General features: G+C 42.4%; 1 protein-coding gene across 3 annotated transcripts; it reads left to right on the top strand.

The window, feature by feature from the left end:
• Positions 1–1,099: 1,099 nt before the first annotated feature.
• On the top strand, positions 1,100–25,970 carry IMPACT (impact RWD domain protein). Of its 3 annotated transcripts, none has more exons than XR_014617146.1 (11): positions 1,100–1,140; positions 1,784–1,912; positions 3,921–3,973; positions 4,946–5,008; positions 8,055–8,140; positions 9,637–9,765; positions 10,037–10,134; positions 15,979–16,052; positions 17,477–17,567; positions 21,900–22,093; positions 22,861–22,984. XR_014617146.1 is itself a non-coding variant. In XM_084260573.1 (11 exons), exons 1-11 carry the CDS (start codon positions 1,105–1,107, stop codon positions 25,843–25,845), a joined length of 963 nt encoding a protein of 320 aa, XP_084116699.1. In that variant the 5' UTR covers positions 1,100–1,104; the 3' UTR covers positions 25,846–25,970. The 3 variants fall into 3 exon arrangements, 2 of the variants coding, with proteins under 2 accessions (XP_084116699.1, XP_084116698.1); XM_084260573.1 differs by lacking the exon at positions 21,900–22,093 and adding an exon at positions 25,774–25,970 and having other exon boundaries at positions 10,040–10,134; positions 22,861–22,995; XM_084260572.1 differs by lacking the exon at positions 21,900–22,093 and adding an exon at positions 25,774–25,970 and having other exon boundaries at positions 22,861–22,995.
• Positions 25,971–27,019: the final 1,049 nt, after the last annotated feature.

Raw genomic sequence — 27,019 nt, 5'->3', positions numbered from 1 at the left:
CTTGTCAGTGTTTAAATAAATGAACTGTATTTCCGTAAGGAAATCTAGAAGAAATTATGTAGTTCAAAGAATACCAATTGCTCATTTTGCATGATGTCAGTGCAAGGGAAAAATGACTGTATCTAAACTAGTCCCTGAAATCTAACTGCATATATACCTTATTTTAAAAATAGGATGTAATGAATAAGGCAGAAATACCACCTGCCAAGTGTAATCTTGATTCTGTGGCGATGTGTGCTGGTAGAAGATTCTGAACAATTCATTAATGTTACATCCTGGCCTAGTTATTTGGGATACTTACTGCAGGAGCATGTTAAGGTTTCCTTTATGTGGGACAGCAGTTAAATCTAACCTGGAAGCCTAAGTATTGCTTGGGACCACTCCTGCAAGAGTATTTCAGGGGAACCGCATGGCAGGGCACTGGGGATGGAGAGGCACGGGAGGAACTGCTCCAGTAGTTAGTGGGGAGTGAGGCTCGGACACAGCTACGCTCTGGCACCCGGAGGGCTGAGGTACACGGTTTCTGCTAAGAAACACAGGGAGGGAAAGCAGCGGGTGCCGAGATGAGCGAGGTAAGCGCAGCCAGCCCTGAGAGAACCGGAGCCAGGGCGCAGGGCGGGGCAGGGAGGCCTAGGGCAGCACCTCACAGCAGCAGCCGAGGCACGGAGGCCTCGCCGTCTCACCTCGGGGCGGGCCCGCTGGGCCGGAGTCCCGGCCCTGCCTTGCCCTGCCCTGAGGCGGGAGGGGGAGCCCGGCTGCCCCGTTAATGAGTCCTTGAGCCCCCCGGGGCAGCCGTCTCGGCCCTCTCGGCCGTTGGGCTCCGGGACGCAACAGCGGGCACGCGGACCAGAGGCCGGCACGGGACAAACGCCGCCGCGACCCGCGCGGGCACCGACCCCCGCGCTGGCGGCGGCTCAGCACCACCACCCGCCGGAGAAGCACCACGCAAGCACCAAGCCGTCGGCGTGCAGGAAGTACTGGCGGAAGGGAGGGCTCACGGCGTCACCGCCCGTGCTGCCCAACTCCCCCGGCGCATGCGCACGCGGCCCGGCGTCGGGCAGCTGCCCGCCCGTTCCTTCCTTCCCCGCTTCCCCTTAGGGACCGATGGCGGCGGGTGAGGCGGAAGCGGCCCAGCAACAAGTGAGCGGCAGCAGCAAGGAGGGCCGGGGGGGTCTAGTGCTTGCGCGGGGTGTCGCGTCCTCGGGCAGGCAGTGAGCGCTGTACCGAGGGCGGCGGCTGTAGGTGGCTTCTAGCGAAGCCCGGCCGTGTGGAGGGCTCCGTGCGGGCGGGCCGCGGTGCTGGCGAGGGGCAGCGCGACGGGCTTTCCGGAGGCACCGAGGGGTGACTGGCTGCGCGCCTGCCCTGGGGACCCGCTGCAGGTGGAAGGCGGCTCTCTGCTTGTTACGGGGTAAAGCTATTCAGGCTGTGTAAGCGCTAGGGGCTGAGGCCGTGGGGTCCTTCTCCTGCTGCAGGGTGAGCGAGCCGGGGGCTGCAGGGTGGCAGCTGCTCTGTGTCCCTTTGCTCACCTCGTCGCTGTTGGGAGCTACGAGTTTTATCTATAGAAGCGCAAAAGCTGGTCTGTGGATGGGACAGCCATGGAAAGCTTATTTATGCTGTAAGTCGGAACTGTGCCCCAAATATTTATGACCTTTTGGTGCAGTGAGTCTCCTCACATCTGCAAATGGGCTGCAAAAAGAGCAAAACTTAAAAACTCTGGTCGGCACAGGGCTTTGGGGGGGGTTCACTGATTGTTCCTTTTTTTTTTACATAACATGTTTTCTAGATTGATGAAATTGCAGCCCTTTCATCCATATACGGGGAAGATTGGTGTGTTGTCGATGAAGATGAAAAGATCTACTGTATTAAGATCAATGATTGTCTGGACCAACCAAAATGGACCCTCTGCCTGCAGGTATAGTGATGTTAAGGAGCTCAGCACAGAGTTTGCGGTTGGGATGATGCAGGCAAAATCTTGTGCCTGCACGAAACCCCTTTGAGTAGGACTTGTTACCTAGTCAGGTGGATTAAGGAGCTTTTGGGTTGGAAGCCGCAGTGAGAGCTTTCAGCAGTTGTTGCTGTAACACATCAGTGTGCTTGTGACATTTTCATTGGTTGTGGGTCCCAATTTCACACCAGGCAAAAGCTCATTTCAGTGGGTTTCTTCCAAAGGCCAATTTTAAAAATGTTTTTTTGAACATTGACTTTGTGTAGGACACCCCAGTCAGGCTGCTGCTGTGGCTGCTGCTAGATTGACTTTCTAGAATCTGTGGAGACAAAATTCACATCAACTACTACTTTATGTTTATAGAACCGAAAACACTAAGCTCACTTGGGGGCAGAAAAACACTGAAGTGACTGCTTAGGGAAGTGCAGTGCCCCGTTATTAAAGTCCAGCATCCACGTATGCAGCTCCTTTCGGAGTTCCTTCTGCCCTTTCCTTTGCATTGCGCTTCTCTCCTGGTTTCGGCCAGGCTCGTTAATTTAGTCTCGGAGCCGGCACAGATGAGCTGAGCTGGCCAAGGGTGTGTGCCGTGCCACGTGACGTCACGCCCCCCATAAAAGGGGGGACAGGGCGGGGAGAGGCGGTTTTGGGATGGGTGGAGCCGTCAGTCGGTCGGCTCGTAGCGCCGTTCGTTTCGTGTGCTCTGCTGCGAGCCCTCTCGTTGCCGCTGTGTTCCCCTCCCTGCGCTGTCCCAGCAGCCTGCCCGTCCCACCCCGCTGTGCCTGGGTCTCCCCTCCCGGGCGCGGGCCTGAGCGAGGGGTGCCCGGGCGCCGCCGGGGCTGAACCGCGGCGCAGAGACAGGTCCCCGCTGAGCCAGCGTCGGTCACGAGGGGTGGGGTAGCGGTAGGTCTCAGCCAAGCGTGTTCAGACCGAAGCTGCGACGAGCTATTGTAGCGTTACGCAGACGGTCGCTGGTCACGGCGGTGACTGGTTTGGTCAGGTGGCAGCGGTTGGTAAGCCCGCTCTTGCTGTGTGCGATCCCTGCCGCGTTGTTTACCCCCTCCGGGAGGGGCGGGTCAGGGTTCTCATTTTACTGTCCTGTGTGATACCGACTTAGGATGTGACAGCATCAATGCCCGTGAGCCTAAGATGACGTTTTTATGTGGCGTTGCTGCCATTCCTGTGCTTTGGACCACATCTCTCAGAATTAATAATCGCACCCAATCTCGGGGGGTGGGGAGGTGGGGGCAGGGGGGATACGTTCTCTCACTCTTTCCCCTCTCCTTTTCCCTTGCTGCTGGTGACAATGATTTTTGAGTGTTTGAGTGTCCTTGGGACGTTCAGTCCAACAGGACACACCATCACTGCTGCCCTGAGAGGCTGTTATGTGACAGATGGAGCCCAAAGTCACGGGCCGAATGAACTCAACAGACTTTCGAGGGGTGACCCGTAGACTCCAGAGAATGACAGCCGTGTGTGCGTTTGTATATATCAAAGGCAGGGAGAGCTGGTAGTGATTAATGGTAAGCATAGGAAGAAGGGGTGGATAAAAGGGGGAGGGGCGGCTCCGGCACGGGCTGAGCATCCAATCGATCGGTGGGTCGCTGTGTACAAAGCGAGGGGTAACACTGTTGTGCCCCCCTCCCAGTGCTGTCCCAGCAACCTACCCGTTTCCCACCCCGTCCCTGCGGTTTGCCCGGGTCCCCCCGACTCCCCTCCTTGAGCTGGTGGTGGGGGGGGAGGGCGCTGAGCTGGGGCTGAATCCCGGCAGCATCCACGATAATCGCACCATGGAAGATGTTTGAAATCCTAAATACGGACATTAAGGGTTTCTTGTCATTCTGTAGCCACATGCTCCGCTGTTTTCTTCATTTCTTACACTTCACTGCAGTTCTAGTGCTCAACATCAGAGTTGTCAGTAAAGCTTAGATAGCTTAGAGGAGTACTCCAGTAAATAATTATACTGAATTTCTTCCAGGTGACTTTGCCACCAGGATATCCAACTGCAGAGCCACCTATTTATCAACTAAAGTAAGTGAAACTTGTTGGTGAATGTTGTTTTCTCTCAAACGTTTGCATTTCTCTTCTGAATTACCACCTTTAATTGTTTACACTGTAAGATGAAGTTTACTTAAGATGACTCCTTGAGTAAAACTATACTGGGGATGTTTCAGGCAAGAATATTCTGGTTTTGTTTTCAAGTTAGCCTCATGAAGCTCCCTATACACTCTTCCCTGAACTCTAATTCTTGCAGCATTATTTTGTGTCAAGGCAGCAAATAAACTGTGGAGGTAGGTTGGCTACTGCCTGTTGTGATGGACTGTGATGTCCCATGGCTTCCTTGGGTGTATTCCTCTTGTCTGGATCCTTGTTTAAGATTGTAAGGTGAAAGCTTCCTCTGGGTGCAGACTCTTGTTGGGATGGAGCCATGGCATGTGCCACTTCCCTGTTGTGCTTCTCCCCTCTCCCCTTGTCTTCTGATAGATAAACGTTCTGAGAATGGAGACAGGTAAGCCAGGTTCCTGATTTGGATGGTAGAGGGACCTGCAGGTCATGGCACACAGTGTGTCTACTGGATTTTAGTTAATAGAAGTGACAAGGCAATACAAAATAGCGCTGATAAATGTGAGACAAAGTTTATATGTTACCATGAGACCAGGAGGATACAGGTACAGGTCAGTCCACATATAATAGGTAGTATGGTGCTGAAGGAGTTGGAAAGGTAAGCTAATCATTCATTAAGTAACTCTAGAGTAACAGTGGTTGGCTGTGAAAATGTTCAGTTTTCTTACCAGAGGTAAGAAAAAGGCAGCCCAAGTTAGGGGGTCTCGAAGGAGAAGTAGGTGATCATACTTTTACAAAGATGTTTGCCACTTGTTAGGTGGAAATGGTTGACAGTTTTATTTTCAAGGTGTTTTGGACATTTATTTTAAAGTGAATGCTTGTTGAGATGTTGAAATCAGTATATGGGCACAAGTTTCATTGTATTTCTTTCTGTTGTAGTGCCCCTTGGCTTCGAGGACAAGATTATATGGAGCTTGCAAATAGCTTGGAAGAAATATATGTGTAAGTCAGAGACTGTGGAATATAGTAACAGGGGACAATGTGTTTTCAACTTAATCTACTGCTCAGTGTGTGCTTTTAAGTGCCTGCATGAAGTAGTGATTGTGAAGTTATTGTTTCAGTAGCTGTAAAATGGCAAGCTTATTTTATAAATCAAATAGTTAAAGATGCTATGTGTTTACTAAGCATTTTGCAAGCAAAAATTGTGTTAAACTCTCAAAGATTTCCTTTATCTTGGTCAGAACAGCTGTTTTGTAAGGCTAGAAATCCTAATTTTGGCTCCTAACCTCTGACCCTTTAGAATCTATGTAATTGCTTCTGAATTGGTGCTATGAAGTGTGAGACTTCTGCATTTGAACATTAAACTGCAGCATGCAAAACTATTTGTTCTTGTCTTAGAAGATAAGTGGCAAAACAGTTTTTCTTAAAAGATAGCTAAGGGATTAAGTAGGTTTTAAAACAAATTAAATGCACGTAGAAGCTATTAACTAGGGCCTGTAATATAGCAGACTGTTTATTATCACTGTGTGCAGCTAACAACAACTTGTAATGAATTCATGAGAACAAATGGAACATTTAGCAATACTCAAATTATATGTTTTTGAATTGCAGTGAAATTGGTTTAGCAAATGTAGTAATTTTATATGGTTTATTTAAGCCTTTCAGATCCCAAAGATAATATAAACTAAATGAAATGAAAATACATCATAAGGAAGCAGTCAAGACCAAAACACTGGAAGCTGAACATCTTGCATAATAAATGGTTTAATGCCATAAAGTAAGGAACAGAGCACTTGGACTGCGTGAGGGTTTTTAATATAATTTCTCAGTTGCTTTGATTTAGTGGGCTTCTTATCTAATTAAGCTACAGATAATTTAAGCCAGCACAATTGAATTCAAAATGGTAAAGCTGCACAAGGATTTTAAGTGAAAACTTCTATGGAACCACAGTTACTCAGTGGAGCAAAAAGGACAAAGAATGTCCAGATTCATAGGATTTTCTGGAGTGTCTAGCAGAGGTGGAGCTACTGTAGGTGGTTCCTTAACTGTGCTGAGCATTTGGAATAAATGGTTGTGAAGCAATTTTTAAATTATTTTGTTTCACCAGGCGGTCTTGTAGGTTGTTAAATTGTGCTGGTTGGACCAATCCCTTGCAGCTCTGTTCTGTCTGTGTTGGTGGCTGTTCAGAGCCCTTGCTGGTCTCCTGTCATTTTTGTTTGTTTAGCAGGAAATGAATTATGTTTGTACTCTAGGTTGTATATGTCACTTTGGGCTGTTTTAGTAGTCACTGATGAGCACAGTGTTTTGAAGTAACTTATTTATCTAGCATCTACAAATAGTTGTCAGGTAAACAGAAGTACTCTTCATCATTTACTATGTGTTTTTTACCAGGTTTCAAGACCCTAATGATCTAAATTGTATAGTTCTGTAATCTAAAACAATATGACCTATACTGTCCATCACCCTTCTTCAGAAGGTAGAAAAAACAGATAATCAGAGGTCAGAAGTCTGTTTTGGGGAATCCAAAGTTATTGGAAACTTAAATTTAACTTTTTTTCTCTTTGCATAGTCTTCTGGTAAGACTTTTACTCAGTACAAAGCTTTTTTTCATGGCGTAGATGCAAGTGAGAAGAAAAACAGCAGCATAGGAAGGTAACCTTTGAATAGGCCGAAACTGAAATTGGGTTATAACTGAAAAAATTGCTGTTTACTTGTATACAGCAGAGTAATCTTATTCATTGTCTAATCTCTCTCATTCCATCATTAAAACATAGTTCTTCATGTGTTAAAGTAGTGCTTCTGTGTGATAAGAAGCAGCATGAAATCAGGGCATTGAGCTGGTCTGGAGTCTGTCCAGACTTCAAAGACAGAGCTTCAAGGTTATAAATTCCTTATTTTTGTTTGAATATTTTTCTTAAAATATATATTTACTTGAATTTCTGATTACAATATGGAATAGTGCTGTACACATTAAGCAAAGGAAGAGTTTAAAAATATAATTTCAGCACCCATATGTACTTATATGGTGGCCCAGATGGTGGCAGTAAGAATAAAATGAACGAGAAACCATGAGTTACCTACAGATCTGAATCGTTAGTTTTGTTTTTGAGACAAACATGCATTGTTCATAACTGTATTAACTATAATCTCAGAGGCAACTTTTCAGGACACTGTTTTAAATATATTTTGTGTTGTGTGGGTCCTGCTGTACATTAAGTCAGTGTTTCTTAACTGTAAACTTGGACATAAAAAAAGTGTTAATTTCATTCTGCTCCAGTACCTTAATACACACCTGTGCTCTCTTAGTAAGGACTACCAGATCTGAATTGGTACCTCCCTGTCCTGTAGGACTGCTAGTTACCCAAACTGCCGTATCAGTACAGTATTCCATTATGTCTACTACCTGACCTACAGTCACAATCTACCGTGATGAACCTCTGCTATGTGTACATAGACTGTTTGAGGGGAAAGAGCCCACCCCCACCCCAAAGATGGAGTACCCTACAGCCACGGGCAGTACAATACATTTGTAGAGAAGACTGATCCAGAGCAAGGTCTAATGCTAGACATACTGGTTTAGTCTCCTCTTGAAAATAGTGAAGACTGTCCAATTTACTCCTGTCAGTTGCTTTCCTTTTCTTTAGTGGCCTGAAAGTTTCAGTTGCCTGTTTTCCTCCATCATTCCAGCATTGATGCTCTGAATGTTGTGTGGGTGGTTTTCTTTTTTTGTTTTTTGGCTGTGGGGTTTGTTGGTTTTCTGTTGGTTTTTTTTTTTGGGGGGGGGGGGGGCGTGGGGAGGCTGGTGTTTTGTTTTTGCTTTTTTTTTTTTTTAAGAAAAGCAAGCCACAAAGAGTATATAATGATGCAGATGTTGCATGTTTCACCCAGGGAACTATTGAGATAGAACTTTCTGCAAGCCTAAGCTCTTTATCTCACTAGATTATAATGTTCTATTTATGTATGTCTGAAATCTGCTGCTTGTTTGGTGTACTTTCCAAGTGAAATCTGCAAAAATGATCCTTCATTCACTGTGAGTTTTATCTTCCAGACAGAACCTTGGTGAAAGTATACTTTATTTATGGGTGGAGAAGATACGAGAAGTTTTGATAGAAAAGGCACAGTCATCTGATTCAGGTACTTAAGAAAAACTAGATTATTTTCTGTTTACTTCTTGTTCAACTGTAAGTAAGACTTTGCTGCAAGTTAAAGCTTTATAACCAGTTCTGTATTGGATCTAAATAACAGAAAACCAGAGTCTCCAGTGTCGTGACTTACTGTTTGAGAGTGGTAGCTTCCCTTTTTAAAAAGCAGTAAGGGGGAGGAAGGGGGAAGGAAGGGGGTAGCCTCAGTGAATTAAAACAAGGTCCTTGGTTCTCTTAGGATTAAATTACTTGCATGAAAGGAGAGTACTGCACTCAGGTACATTATACATTTTCCTCTGTTCTGCAAAGGAATCATTCATATCAGTAATTAATATCTAGTGTGAAGTGTGCTCTTGGAGGATTGGGATTAGCCTCAAGAGAGGATAAACTTCAGTGGAATGTGCACACCAATGATCAACTAATCCACCCTAGTTGCATTTTACTAATTAGAGTGAGCAACACATCAGTAGCATTGCAGTGAGTCTGCTGCTGTTACTCATATCGTGATTGAGTTTGTATAAATTCACAGTTATTCTTTCAAAAAGTGTTGGCTTTTTTGTTAGGGTTTTTTGTGTGTGTGTGTTAAAATGCTCAAGTGCTCTGAAATGCATGAGTGACATGGGTGCATGCACTTGTGGCAAAAGGGCATAATTCTATTTTTCTGTGCCATGGATGTTAGCTTAGTCCTGTGGGACTTGTTTTCAGTGCTTCTTCATGGTGAGATCTAACACCTTTGTTATAAAAAGAGAATCGCAGGGTGCTTGAAGCATGTCCAGAGAGGTATTTCAAATACAATGATTTTATAACCTTGTGGAGTAGCATAGAATCACAGAATGCTTTGGGTTGGAAGGGACTTTAAAGATCATCTAGTTCCAACCCCCCTGTCATGGGCAGGGACACCCTCACTGGACCAAGTTGTCCAAAGCCCCATCCAACCCGGCCTTGAACACTGCCAGGGATGGGGCAGCCACAGCTTCTCTGGGCAACCTGTGCCAGCACCTCACCACCTGCATAGTAAATAATTTCTTCCTCACATCTAACTAAATCTACCCTCTTTCAGCTTAAAGTCATTGCCCCTTGTTCTATCACTGCAACATTGAACAACAGCTCTACGTTTTTCTCTGACCAATAAATGACTGGAGTTCTTGTGAAACAGAGATCAAAATAATCTGATCAGTTCATATTAAATTAACAGTAGCAATGTAAATGTTTAATGGAAATAGTAAACATTACTGTTCTTCTTAATTTGTATTGAAACAGAAGAGGATCCTATAGAAAGATTGTGTTCATAATTCTGAGTGAGATTTTAGTTAATACCGGACTAAGACTTTCTGGGCTTTGTTGTAATTAATTAATGCTGCTATTCGACATTTCATAGTTCTTATCTCAAACTGATTTGAACTGAAAAGCCAGAGAATTTTGAGAAAAAGAATTTGAAGTTTTGTCTTGTCTCACAAAAAATGTATAATAAATTCTATTACTTACTAGAACCAAATCTTAAGAAAACCAGTGAAGAAGTTGATGAAGATGATGGAGATGACTTTTTCCTAGACTGTCAGCCCATTCAGGAAGATTCAATTAAAATGTTAGATTATATTTCACCTGAAAGTCAAGAAGGTAAGAAATGTGGTCTTGTTAATTCTGATGCAATAATTTACAAGGGAGGCCTTAAGATTTTGGGCTTTTACTTAGCTTTTGAGTAAAATGAACAACATGAAAATTAGAATAAAGATAACAATCACAAAACCCCCTTTTTGGGGGGTTCTGTATGACATTGTGTACTTTAACAAATTCCATTTTTAAAGTTCAGATGTTCTTTATTTACGTAGCCATATGCATTGCTTCAGTAGCCTTAAAAGAAAACAAAGACTTCCTTGTTTGTGATCAGTAGATGAAGAACTGCCATCCATACATCATGGAAACCCAATCACAGATCGGAGGAGTACTTTCCAGGCACATCTGGCTCCTGTGGTGACACCCAGACAAGTTAGTAGAGATCAGTTGTGTTCTATGTTTTGAGCTTGACAAATACCATTGAAGTGCTTTGGGGTAGCTGAATTTGTCTTTGCATCGTTGTGTGATGATACTGTCTCAGTATTCATCAGTTTTTTGCTTTCACTGTTGGCTAAATAGCTTTAAATATGAGCTCTGGAATGCTTGCTCTAGTTTTCTGGGTTAATTGTTGAAGTGTACAGATACTGCTATTCTTTACCATTAGAATAGATGTGTTAGATGTGACAGAGAAAACATAAAAATCTGACTTTCAGGTGCTGCATAGTTTATGGTACAGTATTTGGAAGCTACTGAGTCTACGTGTTAGTTGGAAAATAAATTAAAATGAGCTTATAAATGCTTTCCATCATTCAGGCATTCTGTTGAAAAATACACTATGGTAATGTGTAAGTAAATCTTTACTGAGACCTAAGTAAGATGCTTCTAGAGTTGTATTTGCCTACAACTGGAGGAAATGTCTGCCCGAGTTCCTGCCTTTTACTTGAATCAGCAGTGAGTGTAGACCTAGACAGACTGCTAGAGAAGTGCAGCTACATCTTTTTTTCCATCCTGCTTCCGCTCTTCCAGCACTTAACCACAAGGTAAAGAAAGTATCCTTGTGTTGAATGTTAGTGACTTTTTTATCCTGTGTGGAGAAAACACCTTCCTCTGTCTGCTGTGAATTAGTCACTCATAACATTGTTGTACTTCTCTGCTTTCTCTGGCAGTTGGATTTGACAGACATCTGTCACGTTTTATAGACTTTACTTTTCTGTAAGGGCCTTGGTTTGTTTTGGTATGTGTAATGTATGCTGTAGTGTTTTTGAGATGCTGACTAGAACTACACACAACACTCAAGGTGTGGTTGTTTCAAGGATTAATAGAGTTGTGTGAAGAGGTTTTCTGTTGTCCATGTTCTTTTCCTAGTAATACCTTTAACTTTACTCTTCTGACCTCTACTGAGCTGGAGTTTCCACTGAAATGTCTGTTGTGACCCCAGGATCTCTTCTTGCTAATAACTCATGTGGACTCACTTTGTATGTCACTTTACATCTATAAATGTCAGTCTCCTGTTTAGCAGATCAGTAGTTTCCCCACTAATCTTGTTAACAAAGTTAAGCCTTGAGAGGATTTTCCTCTTTCTTTTTTATCCAATTCCAGCTTGTATTTTAAGAATTTTTGGTGTGGGATCTTGTCAAATGCTTTTTAAAACTGCAGGTAAGCTAGATCTACTGTGTGCTGAGTGAGTGACTGAAGAAACATTGAGAGATTGACAGGGTTTTGAAGCACATTTCCCTATTTAAAAGCTGTAACATTTTAAGCTGTCTGCAGCTTCCTTTTTTTTGAGTCTTGCTTCCTCCTTATTAGTTTGTCTGGTATGGACACAAGGCTTGCTGATCTCTAGTTCCCTCCATTCTTCCTGCAGTACTTCTGAGATGTTGGTATCACCTGCTGCTGCAGAAACAATTTGAACTGGTAGGTTAGTTAAATACTTCACAGGTAGCTCAACAGCTTCGTCCTGCATTTCCCTTTAAACTTCAACATGAATATAATACGAGTGTGCTGATTTTTCTGTTGATTTTTATCAGCTTGCTTAACCTTATTCTGTGGCAAGGTTCCACTATATCATTCTTGTCTGACCTTTTCAGTTCATGTATACTGTACTTACAGCTGCAGCACAAAAATCAAAATGTATCTTCAAGTGATTCTTCTATGTAAATCATATTTATCTGCTGGCAGTGTGGGTTTCTGGTAGGCTTCAGCTGTGTACGTATTTGAGGGGAAAAAGAACCTATGAATAATTTTATTTTTACACTTTCAAAAATGTGCTGTGCTTTTCACATCTATCTTGTCATCTTTCTTGCTTATCTGGATATAACTTGAGCTTTTTTGAACACACTTTCAGTGTCTTTGAACTGTTCTTTTAGTGCTTGCAAAGTTACAGTAATTTTAATCGTTTGGTTAATGTGGAATTTTAAGTACTCAGTACATTACCATTTTCATTCAAGTAGCACTGCATTTCTTAGCTCTCCTCAGTCCTTATGAACTGTGAGTCTCTGAAATGTGTTGCTTTAGAAAGTGAAGGAATTTGAATCGTTGGCTTAATCTCCTTTTCTCATTTTAAAAACACACTTGCTTTTTGATGATGTTTTATGAGTAAAACTCTTCCTACTTGTGAGGAAGTCTGTACCCCTAGATGTGGATTTCCCAAAGGACAGGTCTGTGTCAAGAAATAGTGCTCACGTAAAGCAGGGTAGTAATTTCTCTTGCATGTAAAGATATTTTTAATTTCTTCTTTTGTGACCCTTTTTTAAAGACAAAATTTGATTTTTCAGTCAAGACTTATTGGTATGTGGTTAGTACAAAGATAGAGCAATTCTCAGTGTGTCAAATCCTTCTTGTTTGACAGAGTCTTGCTGTACAGTGTGAGGCCATTTGCCTTCAGACTGCAGGGAAGCTTTACTGTGGTATGGACAAATTTTTTTGAGAGAAAGCCAAAGGAGATGAGGATTGGGGTAAGCACCCTACCTGCAGTGGAAGCTGGCCTATTAGCTGAAAAGATTAGTGTGTGCCCATAATACTTTATCCATATAACCTGTGTGCTGCAGTGATACTCATAATTCTACGACAGTACACAGATTGCTGTGTAAATTACTTGAGTCTTTTTAATAGTGAAGACTACACTGGAAATTATCTTCCAATAATGATAGAATAATACTGTAGTTATGTAACAGTATGTTACCATAAACCTTTCAGAGCAGGGAAGGTGATAGGCACGTTTCAGGTAGTCGGCTGTATTTGCTACCATCCCTTTTCCTTGTCTCAGTTTGGCTTTCTGACATTTTAAATGTATGTGGTTTTTGTGCTTGGCATTGGTTTAGGAAGGTGGGACTAAGCAATCTGTTCTTTAAGTGTCTTGTGCCTTTTATGAGCACATGCCTCACTGGCATGTAGAGAATTACATCCCTTAATTCCCTAAAGCAGGAATAATAGAGAGGAACTGGGCCAATAAAAATGGGGGCGGGGGGGTGGGTGGGAAGGGGTTTGGGTGGGTTCAGGAGGTACAACAGGAAAAAGAATAAAAAGGATAAATTCTTGCTTAGCTGTAAGATGTCTGTTGTGGAGGTTCATTGCTAATACATAATGAATCTAGGTATGCTTTTAGGAGCCCAGTAGCTGAAAAATAACTAAATAAAAGGTGATGATTATTTTGTATGCTTTGAACCCTAATTCCACGTATTGAAATGATTAGAGACCTACTTGGCCAGTTAGACATCCACAAGTCAGTGGGGCCAGATGGGATCCACCCAAGAGTATTGAGGAAGCTGGCAGACATGCTTGTCAAACCCTTTTCCATGATCTACCATCAATCCTGGCTGACTGGGAAGTTCCACTTGGCTGCAAGATGGAAGATGTTATGCCCATTTACAAGAAAGGTTGGAGGGAGGATCTGAGGAGCTACAGGCCTGTCAGCCTGACCTTAGTGCTGGGGAAGATTGTGGAGAGGGTCATCTTGGGAGCTATCATGCAGCATGTGCATGATGGCCAGGGGATCAGGCCTGGTCAACATTGGTTTACAAAAGGTAGATCCTGTCAAACTAACCTGATCACCTTCTATGACAAGGTGACCCGCTTAATGGACAAGGGGAAGGCTGTGGATGGGGTCTACCTGGACTTCAGTAAAGCCTTTGACACGGTTTCTCACAGCATTCTGACTGAGAAACTGGCTGCCACTGGCCTGGACAGATGGACCCTCAGCTGGGTTAAAAACTGGCTGGATGGACGGGCCCAAAGGGTGGTGGTGAATGGAACCAAATCCAGCTGGAGGCCGGTCACGAGTGGCGTCCCCCAGGGCTCAGTCCTGGGTCCAGTCTTGTTCAACATCTTTATCAGTGACCTGGATGAAGGGATTGAATGCTCCCTCAGGAAGTTTGGAGATGACACTAAGCTGTGAGGAAGTGTTGATCTGCTTGAGGGTAGGGAGGCTCTTCAAAGAGACCTGAACAGGCTGGACCAATGGGCTGAGACCAGTGGGATGAGGTTTAATAACGCCAAGTGCAGAGTCCTGCACGTGGGACATAACAACCCCATACAGTGCTACGGGCTTGGGGGAGACTGTCTGGAGAGCTGTCAGGCAGAGAAGGACCTGGGGGTGTTGGTTGACTGCCAAGTGAATGTGAGTTAGCAGCGTGGCCAGGAATGCCAACGCCATCCTGGCTTGTGTCAGAAGTAGTGTGGCCAGTGGGTCTATGGAGGTGATTGTGCCCCTGTACTCGGCATTGGTGAGGCTGCACTTCGAGTACTGTGTCCAGTTCTGGGCCCCTCACTCCAAGAAGGACTTTTTGAGGTCCTGAAGTGTATTAAGAGAAGGACAATGAGGGTAGTGAAGGGGATGGAGGGCAAATCATGTGAGGAGCAGCTGAGGGAGCTGGGGATGTTTAGCCTGGAGAAAAGGAGACCTTATCACCACCTATAACTACCTGAAAGGAGGTTGTAGAGGTGGGTGATGGTCTCTTCAGCCAAGTGACAGGATGAGGGAAAATGGCAAGAAGCTGTGCCAGGGCAGGTTCAGATTAGATATTAGGAAAAAATTCTTCACAGAAAGAGTTGTCAGGATGTGGAACAGGCTGCCCAAGGAGGTGGTTGAGTCACCATCCCTGAATGTGTTTACAAGATGGGTAGTTGAGGTACTTAGAGGACAGGAATGGTTGGCCTTGATTATCTTAAACATCTTTTCCAATGCTGTGATCCTGTGAAATGTATTTCTGAAAGTGTATTAAATAATGTAAGTTGCCTTTCTTCAGTATTCCCCTTTAGGGGAAAAAAAAATGGAGAAAACAGGTGTTTGAATCAATGTTCTCTGTTAATAGGAGTTTTCTTTGTTGAGGTATCTTATGTTTGAGGTGATTTTTGTAAGCTGAATATCTTCCAGAAGAATTAGAAATAGCACAGGATAACTAAGACACATACTAAATATGTAGATTGATTACTCCTCAAGAGACTCTTTGGAGTGGAAGGCAGTTTACTTGCAAAGCATGTTTTCCCAACCTTCCTCTACTTGAGTAGTATTTTGCTCAAAGTAGTATTGATTTGGTATTTTGTACCAAAACAGCGTTTTGATCAAAGCTCTCCTTTTTGCTGGACCAAGTTGGAAATGATTGTTTAATTAGAAACAGAAGATGAACTGATATTGATAAATATTCTGTTACTACTTAAGAGCAGAGAGATGGGAGTATCTGTTTTCTGGAAAATCCTGACTTTCAGACCCATAGTGGAGCTGCTTTTTTTTTTTTTTTTTTTAGTTATTCTTTCAGTCAAATGGAAACTCTGGAAAAAAGTATGTTTGAGGAAAAAGGAAAACTGAAATGAAATGTAGGGCTTTCAAAAGATCACACAGTTTTCATGTAGGTAAAAGCAATGCATAATGGGAAAATATGAGTCAAGTTGTGTCATGTTTCAGCTTAATATTAGCTTGAAAAAATAAGCAGGTGTAATTGATACTTAATAGCAATTAAAATGTTTTCTAGATCTTTCTGTCGCTCTCGTTCAGCTAAGTGGTTTGACACTTCTACATCTTCAGCAGTAACATGAATGTACAAATGCACAATTTCAAGGCACAGCTGTTTTCAGCATCCCAGAAAATTATTTTAAACTGGCATGAGGGTACTGAGAAGCTGCTTCTTGAGTTATAAAATTGAATATTTAGTTAATAGTATGTCAATGTGTAAAATCATTTCATCATAGTACTAAGGAGATGCTTGTTTAGCAATCGTATTGAGATGTTGTGTATGAAATCCCTGTTATAAAAGGAAGCTTATTTTCTGGTTTGTTTTAAAGGTAAAGAGAGTTCTTGAAAAGTTATATGAGAACAAGAAAATTTCAAGTGCCACCCACAACATATATGCATACAGGTGAGAGAATCGTGACTTACTTTATTTCAGTGCTCACTGACAAATGAGTGGAGGACATGAGGAAAACTAAAATCCATCAAAGAAATTCCTTGTTGTTTCATCTTCACAGGAGTAGGCTTCTTATTTGTAAGGTAGAGGTTTTATGCTTTAATTTTATGCTTAGGAAACGTGGTAATACAGTAAAGCAGCATTAGAAATAAAAAAGACAAAGGGATTTGAATATGAGTTGTTACACTTCATATAGGATGTGTGAGCATGGAAATGCTACATTGTCCTGAACTGAATCTATTTTGACTTGGGCAAAGTAAACATCCTCTCCTCCCTATATTTAGAAATAGCTGAACATTTTTAGTTGAAGTAAGAGTTGAAACAGAAGTCAGTTGTAGACATCTGGCCCATGAAGCTTCAGCTGAAGTATGGGAAACTTCAGAGAAAATGAGAAACAGGTTAAAATGAGTTTGGCAGCGGTCTGTCTGTGGCAAGTTTTGTGAATGTAGCTTATGTGAAATGACTTTTTCTCAGTCCCAGGTGGCGATGCAGGTTTTTCTGAGGACTGCAAGTAATAGTCAAAAGAGCCCCTTTCATTACTGGAGGAACCAGTGTTCTGAAAAAGCCTCTATAGACCCTGATTCATTCATGCGCGTCCTGGCGTGATTCTAAGGAAACATGAAATGAGAGGGAGTGAAAGCTCACTTTACCAAAGAGTCAGTTTCTGTCAAGCAGTGTTTTCTGTTGTTGCTGATGGCCAACTGTCTTCTTTCATCTATACTATCTAAATACACTTGAAAAAAGCAAGAGAAACATACTTATTGCTTCATTTTTTGTCATCTACTACCAGATGCTGTTTTGTCGTTGTTACGTGTGTATTAATTAAGTTTGGAAGTTAATGAAATCAATTGGTAACAAACAGTAGACCTCTGAGCATTACTTCTGCAAAATTAGGCTTGGGCAGCTGTTCTGTATATGAAACAATACAGCCCAAAATTTCCTAGAGAAAAGGAAGAAGATGGCATGGAGACTCTCAAGGCGGGATATCAATTTCACACTGCTGCTGTAATACAGACCTAACTATTCCTAACACTTTTGTGTGAGCTCTTCTGGTAGAGCTGGTTTTAGCTAGGTGTAATTATTAGGCTAAAAACTTAAGTATTTTTTCTGACCAGGGACTTTACACTGATATTCAGTGAAATTAACCTGAAGTAGCTATGAAGAAGTCTATGTAAAACCTTCTCAAAACGTGTTCTACTTTACAGATAAATATTTGTGGTTTACCCTAAGCCTCATCCTGTTTTTATGTTTCCTTAGAGAAGTAGAATTCATACACATGCATGTGAAAGAGCTCAGAAACTTCATTAATCATGTCTAAATTTTAGTTGATTGACCTTTTTAATCTCTTACGTTGTTTTTTTCTTTTTCCTTTTAAGAATATACTGTGAAGATAAGCAGACATTCTTACAGGATTGTGAAGATGATGGTGAGACAGCTGCAGGTGGACGTCTACTTCATCTTATGCAGGTTATAGAAACTAATCTTTGACTTCTGGAAGTCTTACAAAGATCTTTAACATCACTACAATGTAAATTAGCTTGTAGAATATTATTGTATTTCTTGCTCTGCTTGTAGCTAAGTAGATGATTGCTTTCTCAAGGTGAAAAAAGACCCCAAAACTTCAAAAAACAGACTGTTGCATCCATGTTGTAACTTGGGATTTCCAAGACTTGAATCATAGAAACAAATAATGTTTCATATGTGGTAGTAATAATTTGAATGGTTTAAAAGATAAGCATAAGAATCAAAACTTATTTACTATGTGATGTATATAGAAAATAAAGACTGGAAGAAGTTGATTGACAGAATCAAACAGTGGTAGGGGTTGGAAGGGACCTCTGGAGATCATCTAATCCAACCCCCTCTACAGCAAGATTGCCTTGACCAGCTTGCCCAGGATTGCATCCAGGCAGGTTTTTAATATCTCTAGAGAAGGAAACTCCACAACCTATCTGGGCAGCCTGTCCCAGGGCTCTGTCACCCTTGGAGTGAAGAATTTTTTTCCTCATTTTCAGGTGGAACTTTCTGTGTTCCAGTTTGTGCCCGTTGCCCCTTGTCCTGACAGGTCTGGCCCCACCCTCTTGACAACCACCCTTTAGGTCTTTGTAAATGCTGATGAGATCCCCTCTCAGTCTGCTCTTCTCTTGGCTAAACAGCCCCAGCTCTCCCAGCCTTCCCTCATACCAGAGATGTTCCAGTTCCCTAATCATCCCCGTAGCCCTCCACTGGACTCTCTCCAGTAGTTCCTTGTCTTTCTTGACCTGGGGAGCCCAGAACTGGACACAAGACTCCACATGAGGCCTCACCAGGGCAGAGTAGAGGGGAAGGATAACCTCCCTCAACCTGCTGGCCGTGGTCTTTAATGCACCCCAGGATACCACTGGCTTTCTTGGCCCTGAGAGCATGTTGCTGGTTCCTATTTGCTGTCTGCCAGAACTTTTGGGTCCTCCTTAGCAATGTTGCTTCCCAGCATGTCAGTCCCTAACCTGTAATGGTGCTTGGGGTTTTTCCTCCCTAGGTGTGGGACCCTGTACTTGTTTTTGTTGAATCTCATTTGGTGCCTCTTTGCCCAACTCTCCAGCCTGTCCAAGTCTTGCTGAATGGCAGCAAAGCCTTCTGGTGTGTCTGCAACTCCTCCCAGTTTTGTATCATCAGCAAATTTACTGAGGGTACACTTTGTACCCTCGTCCAGGTCATTGATGAGTACGTTAAATAAGACCAGACTGACCCCTAACGCACACCACTGGCTATAGGCCTCCAGCTAGACCCTGCCCTGCTCATCACAACCCTTGGGACTTGCCATTCAATGAGTTCTCCACCCATCTGACCATCTAAACCACACTTCCTAACCTTGTCTACAAGGATGTTACAGGAGGCACTGTCAAAAGCCTTGCTGAAGTCGAGATAGGCAGCATGTACTGTTCTCTCTTTATCCACCCAGCTGGTCATGCCATCACAGAAGGCTGTCAGATTGGTCTGGCATAACTTCCCAGTGGTGAATCTTGTTGACAGCTCACAGTAACCTTTTCCTCTATGTGCTTGTTGATGACACCCAGAATGAATTGTTCCATCACCTTTCTAGGGGTGGAGGCGGGTGAGGTTGGCTGGCTGGTAGTTTCCTGGGTCCTGCTTGCCCTGTTTCAAGACCAGAGTGACATTGGCTTTCCTCAGTTACTCAGGCACTCTTCTGTTCTCCACAACCTTTCAAAGGTGGTGGAGAGTGCTTTAGCAGTAACATCTGTCACCTCCCTGAGCACTCGTAGCTGCATCACATAAGGGCCCGTGGACTTGTGGGTAGCGTTTGCCTAAATGATCTATAATTCAATCTTCCTCAATTAAGTCCTTACTCCAGACTTTCTCTCCTATGTCTGGGGCCTGGAATTGCTTAGGGTTGGCCTTAGAAGTAACAACCAAAGCATAGAGAAGGCAGAGTTACTGACTGTCTTCTTTATCCTCCTGTCACCAGGGCACCTGCCACATTCAGCAGTGGGCCCACATTTTTCTTTCCTTTTGATGCTGATTTACTTCATGTGCTACTTCTCCTTGACGTCTCTTGCCAGTTTTAATGCCAAGTGTGCCTTAGCTTTCCTCGTTGAACTGCTACATACTCTTGACAGCGTTCCTGTATTCCTCTCAAGTGGCCAGTCCTTTTTTCCATGTCCTGTAAACTTTCTTCCCTTTGGATTCTTCCCAGAGCTTCTTGCTCATTCATGCACGGCTCCTGCCTTGCTTGATATCTTGCTCTTTTGGATGCAACGATCTCGAGCTTAGACAAAGTTGTGCTTGAATATTAACCAGCTCTCTTGGACCTGCCCAGCCTTCTTGAGCCCTAACAGGTGACCTAGGCACAGCTTTTCATTTGGTTTCCTCAAATATTCTTAATAGACACTTACTTGGACTTGAACAGAGCTTCAACTGCAAAACATTAGTGAGAGTAAAAGAATTGTTTTGACTATTTAATATGTTTCTTTGGGCTCTGTCTAGTTCTTGGTCCTTAGTCCTCATACTCACGTCTATTTTAGTTTTCCAGCATTGAAATCATATCCCTCAGCAAAGTCACTACTAAATGTGAATCGAGATTTGATACGTTTTCTCTTCACTCACATGATGCAAGCCCTAGTAAAGCCATAAGTAAAATCCTGTAACTACAGGATTTTACACACTGACAGAAAGCTCAGTTTACACACACAGTTTACACACGCAGTGCCTCGAGTCACTTAGATGTGTTGGCACACTAATTTTTGGTTTTAATTTTAGTTTCTTTAGGTTGATGTGCCCTTCACAACAGTGTGTTGCAGGTTTTTTTCTCCATCCTTTTTTCTTGCTTAATGTATTGTACCATTATTTCTGGACACTGTATTAAAGCAGCTGCTTTATATATATATATAATATATATAAAATTTCAAAGCTTTTTTTTTCTGAGGAAAATGTCATTGATGAAAATCTTTTGATGTTTTTCTTTTGGAACTGGAATTATTTAGGAAGTTTCAAAAACCTGACTTGGGAAGGAAGACTTTGAATATGCAAGTGTATATGGATAAGTTTGCAAGCACCATTGTAATAAAAATAATGTAAAGAAACAACTTTGCTGTTACTTTACCTCAATTAGTTCTGAGCATATCAGCTTCTTCTCAGCACGTTAATGTATACTTTGGAAAGCTGTCAGACTTAACAGTGTCTGGGCACTGTACATTCCATAGAAGTCCAGTTTAGAGAGTGAATGTGAATGTGTCTAAATTGTATGGATCATCCCTCTTTATCTTCAATCCTAGTGACTGGATGTAGCAATGTATTGAGAGGAGTGGGTTTGTGGCCCATCCAGATTTATTGCTAACCCCCATATAGTCAGGCCTGGGGAAGCTAGCCGAGACATGTCCGTATGCAGTAACAGGAGAGCAGATGTCTGTGAGAACAGGAGCTTGTCAGAAAGGCCATGAGATAAGAAACTGCAAGAATGTCAACAACTGCCTTAAAAAGGAACAACGTGACTGTGTAGCCTTAACCAGTTATTAGCCACAGTGAGGCGCATGTAAGGCGGGTGAACGGAGCATCTAACCAATAGCCATGTAATGTAACTCGTGTGCTGGTATAGGAACCTGTGTAAGCTCTGTGTGTGTTTCAGTAAGCGAGCTCAGCATGATCACATTGATCCGAGTTGAGTTCCCAAAGCTCCAGCAACTAGGAATATTTTTGTGGAAAGGTACTGCTGGTAGGGACCAGAAAAGTGCAATTGTCACCAGCAGAAAAAAATGACAACTGTTCATGGGCTGATCTTTAGATGTTCATAGGTCTTGTAGCTTTTCCTGTTACAAGCACTTACGACACAAATACAAGCATGAAAATTAGGTGGTTTAATACACTTATTGTTGCTGTACTTACAGTTCTTCTTTTGCAATAGAAATCTTATCTCGCTTCAGATAAACCCAGCACTTCGGTCAAGATAGTGCTTTCCGGTTACAAGAAGCTGTATTTTAGATTAATTCTTTCGAACTCAGAGTTGAAAAATTTCCCAACTATATTTGGCATCCTGTTTACTGTGAGCAGTTGCTATACATAGGCTTTTTGGCCAATGTGTAAATGTAGAGTAGAACATGCCTGTCAGAAAACCTCCCCCAATCCTTCCTTTCCTATTTTTACATTATCCTTTTAATTTTAAAATTCTGTTTTCCTAAACACTTGCAGAATCTTCTAATAGTATTATTCAAACTAGTCAGCTTTTTCTTTTTTCCTTAATAGAGATGATGAATGATTTCTAAATGATTTTTCTTGCCCCCACCAAACCACCCCCATGTCTTGCAGACCACAGTGTTGTTGCTCATTCCTATGCAAATAAGGCTGTGTTTGTTCTGTCTGGCTCAAGTCATCTGGGTGCATCAGTGTAGAACCACGCAGGACTTGAGAGAAAGCCATTTGTAACTGAAGACTTTCCATGGAGATTTCAGATGCTCTTGTTTGAGGGACAAATTCAGGACCGTGGGCACCAAGCACGCAAGGTTAACTTCAGCAAAATTGCTACCTGGTGATTGGCACTGATATGCTTCTGTACAGAAATGTGTATCTTAAATTTGTGTGTCTTTCTGAGACTTAGGGAGTTGGCATTCCCTCTGTCATTAGTGGCATGGGGATGATGGGGAGATCTTGAGGAAGGAATTTTTGTACTGCAGAGTAAATGCTGAATTTCAAGACTAGTCAGATTATGTTTAGATTTTGTGAAAAGTAAAGCTTTTGAAAGCCTTCCATGTTTCTTGTCTTTAAGTTCTGTTTAACTCTCTACTTGATTTTGTTACAGTCTTTAAAAAATTCTGTATGAAGGTCCTAGATCTGTTCCTTTCATTCCTAATTACTAATACAATTATTTCATGTTTTGTGAACTTTATTGAATTCAGAAAGCAACTGCTTGGTTGTAAGGGGCTAAGACACAAACCTGGAAAATGTAGAGGTTTTTATGTCTAATCCAGGTGCTGGTGCTAAGGTCTGCAAACGGCAAGAGTACCTTATGGCATTTTAGGTACCCATAAGTATAATGCCTCTCACTGACCTTATTGACTCATTTGACTTCAAATTTTCCTGTGGTTAGGAGCTTAGGAAACTCAGAACAGCTGCTGACTTATAAATTCTAACATATGTGTGACAGAGACATGACTGAGTTCATAGAAGTGCAAGATAGACATTTTCTGTGTTTAAAACTGTCATCAACAGTAAAACAAGCTCAGTTGAAAAATAACAACTTTCTCTTTTTTTTTTCTTTTGTTTTAAACAGATTTTGAATGTCCACAATGTGTTAGTTGTGGTATCCCGCTGGTATGGAGGGATTCTCTTAGGACCTGATCGTTTTAAACACATAAACAATTGTGCAAGAAATGTGCTTGTGGAACACAACTACGTACCTTCAGTGGTAAGCCTCTGCCAGCTAGTGTGAGGGCTTTGGTATGGGAACTTGCCAGAAGAAAGTAATGCTACCTGTATTGTCCTCTGGTTGTTCTGATGTGCTGAGAGTACCTGTAGGATCTGTGCAGAGACTCCTGAAGAACTTCTCTGGAAGTTAGTAACCTGGTTTGGAAGTGTGAGGTGTGCAGTAGTTGGGGACATTAATCCGGAACTCAAATTTCAGGGCTGGGGAAGATGGGAAGGGGAAATGTCCCTTCCTGTGTGTTCAGAAAACTGGAAGCTGCTGCTTCTCACTCTTACCCATGCTACCAGTGTGTGAACGGACTGAGGCTGGGAGTCACTGCACTAGTAGGCATTTTAAAAACAGAAAGCTTTGTTAGACCCAAAGAAGACTTCAGAATTATAGGTGATCAATATCCTTTAAAAAAAATCTAGACTAGAAGAATTCAAAGTAGCATTCACTGTTATGGAAAAGATTGCAGGAAAATGTTTTAGGAGAGCTTAAATAATTCAGGGTACAAAGTTTCAAATGTCTCTTCATAGCATTTTACTGTTTGAGGGACTTAGGTTATTTAATCAACTAATATTCTTACTTTTCAACATTCCTTTGCTTCACCCTCAGAACCGCAGGTTAGATATGCCTACATACACTACAGTATGTAATTGCTAACAACAGAAATTTTAAGACAGCAGGAAATATTTACTAATAGCTGAAGATCATGCAAGTGTCAGTTTTCCTTTCTATATGAAAGCATCTAAGATTGCTGTTGCTGAAAGGAGAGCATTCTTCCCCATTCCTCCCTTTGCACTTTTTGGTTATTTGCTTTTTGCATTTTAGAGGTGTTTGGATACATTTACTGATTTACCTTCTTGACAGCTTATCAGTGTTCTCCTGTGTGAAAGTGGTGCTCATAAAGTAAAAGGAAACTGAGAAAATTTCTTTTTAAGCGTTTGCCTTTATGAGAAGGCTTAGTAACAAAAATTTCCATGTGGGACTTTTTTTCCCTATTTTAAACAGCTGAAATCTGCCTGTATTTCTTTATTGTGTATTGACAAATGCGTTTTGTTACCAGTGTTCATCAGAAAAGCAGCAGTTGGAACTTGTGGTATTTATTATTCTAATACCGTAGATGTGGTGCTTGGAAAAAGTACTCTTTTTCCTTTTTTTGCTGATGGTACAGAATCACAGAAGGATAGGGATTGGAAGTGGGCTCTGGAGATCATTTAGTCCAACCCCCTCTGCCAGAGCAGGATCATATAGAGCGGGCTGCAAAACTGGGAGGAGTGGCTGACACGTCAGAAAGCTGTGCTACCATTCACTGAAATGTGGACAGGCTGGAGACTTGGGCAGAGAGGAACCAAATAAAATTGTACAAGGGCAAGTGTAGGGTCCCTTACCTAGGGAGGAAAACACCAAGCACCATTACAGGTTAGGGACTGACCTGCTGGGAAGCAGCACTCTGACAAGGAGGACCTGAGAGTCCTGATGGACAGCAAATATGAACCAGCAGTGTGCTCTTGGGGCCAAGAAAGCCAATGATATCCTGGGGTGCATTAAAGAGGAGCGTGGCCAGCAGGTTGAGGGAGGTTATTCTTCCCCTCTACTTGTCCCTGGTAAGGCCTCATGTGAAGTCTTGTGTCCAGTTCTGGGCTCCACAGGTCAAGAAAGACAAGGAACTACTGGAGAGAGTCCAGTGGAGGGCTATGGGGATGATTGGGCAACTGGAGCATCTATGGTATGAGGGAGGGCTGGGAGAGATGGGGCTGTTAAGCCTGGAGAAGATGGAGATGGGATCTCATCAATGCTAATAAGACCTAAAGAGTGGTTGTCAAGAGGGTGTGACCAGACTCTTGTCAGTGGTGCCCAGCAACAGGACAAGGGGCAATGGGCACAAACTGGAACACAGGAAATTCCATCTGAACATGAGGAAAAACTTCTTCACTCCAAGGGTGACAGAGCCCTGGCACAGGCTGCCCGGAAAGGTTGTGGAGTTTCCTTCTCTAGAGAGATTCAAAACCTTTCTGGATGCTGTCCTGTGCAAGCTGCTCAAGATGATCTTGCTTTAGCAGGGGGTTGGACTAGATCTCCAGAGCTTCCTTCTAACCCCTACCAGTCTGTGATTCTTTTGGCTAACTGTCTGCAGAGTATCAGTTCAAACTTCCTGTTAGGGTCCACTTCCCTCCCATGTGCAAGAGGTAGAGGGGAGTGAATTAAAAGGTCCCAGGTTCTGTTAGGTGTAACAGCAGATTCCTTCGCTATTTTGGAAGTGCTTGCAGTGAATGTCTTCTGGAGAGAAGTCTTGCTTTTCAGAACTGGCAGTCAGAGTAAACTACATTACAATGTTGGTCCAGCAAGTCAGGCAAAATTTTGTTTTTCCCAGTGTAGGCTTGTTTCACTTAGGGAAGAGGTTTTAATGTGCTGGTGTACAGTGTATCTCTTGATAGGGCCACATCCATGCTGGGAGTTTTGCAGTACAGTGTAGAAATACTCCTGTACTGGCCACCTCTTCCTTGAGTACAGATGCCTTAGATGGTTTTTACAGTATATGCTTCTGTTGGCGTAGCTATGTCTGTACCTTTGCCATTGCTGAAGGCAGAAGTTTCTAAATGGCAAGATAAGCAGGCAGATTACACTGAGTGGATAAATGCTATGCAACTCAAAACTTTCATGAACCTCAGTGAACTATGAATGCTTCATACGAAAAATAATTCTCATAGGTGACCTTGAGAAAACTCAATGGTATAGAAAAATGTTGTTTATGTCTTGAAATATTTTTCATTTCAGGAAGAGTCATCTAAACAAGCAGGAAAGAGCAAAAAGATAAGGAAAGACAACAAGAAGAGATCAGAACACTAATTTATTTTTTAAAAGTGTAAAATATATTTTGCACATATTTATACAAAGAAAAAAATGGACATTATTGCCTTATCCAGCGTGACAGATTTTGTATTGAAAAGAGAATTCAATAAAGCTATAGATATATTTTCATCTTGTCCTGTGATTTCTTCTGCTGTTGTGATAAGTTCTCTGTATTCTTACACATTTCAGCTCCTTGTAATGAGGGCATTGTGACATCAGGAACCATTTCCCAATCCCACCCCCTCCTACTGAACGAAGGCTGAGGGGTTTAAAATGTGGATTACGTATCGTCTCCGTTTCTGGGTTTGAGCTTGGCCATCTGTCTTGCATTAGTCATTGATTTCCTGGGTTTGTTGTATTGAGGGTGAGACTGGAGGCGTTGGCAGACCAGGTCACTTAGGAGGTTTTAGATCTTCTACACCTAAATGGACAGTGTGTGGCCTTGGAGAGCCTGGTCCTGCCTATCCTGTTGTTGGTCATGGTAGGTAGGACCTGCCTGGTGACAGAGTAACGTCTGAGCATAGGCAGAAAATGAAGAAACAGAAATTACCTCAGAATTTCTTTGAGGAATGTTCTGTGAGTGGCAGGACTCCCAGCCTGCTGAAAAGCTCGATGATTGTGTTGTGTTAAAGGAACTGGTGATTTCAACAACAAATGTGGGGATTTTGAAATCTGACTGTTACAGCTAGCAGTGAACACTAGTAAAAATTCTGAGGTGACTGCTGGTGGTACAGGGTGAGAAGAAAACAGGCATGATTTTCTACTCTTCTATTAATACCTTCCAGAATTTAATGCATTACAAAAAAACCCAGATTTCTTTTGTTGATTGTCATACTGCTCTTTAGGTGAGATTATTTTTTGTGTGATTTTTACATTCTCTTGATATCTTCCACTTGAGGAGGATGATCTTTAGTGATCTGCCCGTTGGGATTTTTTTCCTCAAGTTAATTTCTAAACTTTGTGATCCATTACTTCCTAGCTGAGTCACTGGTGCTTTCCTAAGTCGGGTGCTGTGTATAGTTTTCTCATATAGTAATGTCAGGGCTGTGGCTATTTTTTATGATGTTTCTCTAGTGACACTTAAAGGTGCATTTGTAAGACCAACTTATTTGACCATCAGTTTGGTATGCATCTTCTTGCCACTGTGTTCTCATTGTGGTTCTCAGGGGCA

This window comes from Gallinula chloropus (assembly GCF_964237585.1).
Source record: "Gallinula chloropus genome assembly, chromosome: 2".
Classification (NCBI taxonomy): domain Eukaryota; kingdom Metazoa; phylum Chordata; class Aves; order Gruiformes; family Rallidae; genus Gallinula; species Gallinula chloropus.
Note: the sequence above shows the minus strand (reverse complement) of the source record. Positions and strands in the feature narration are given on the sequence as shown.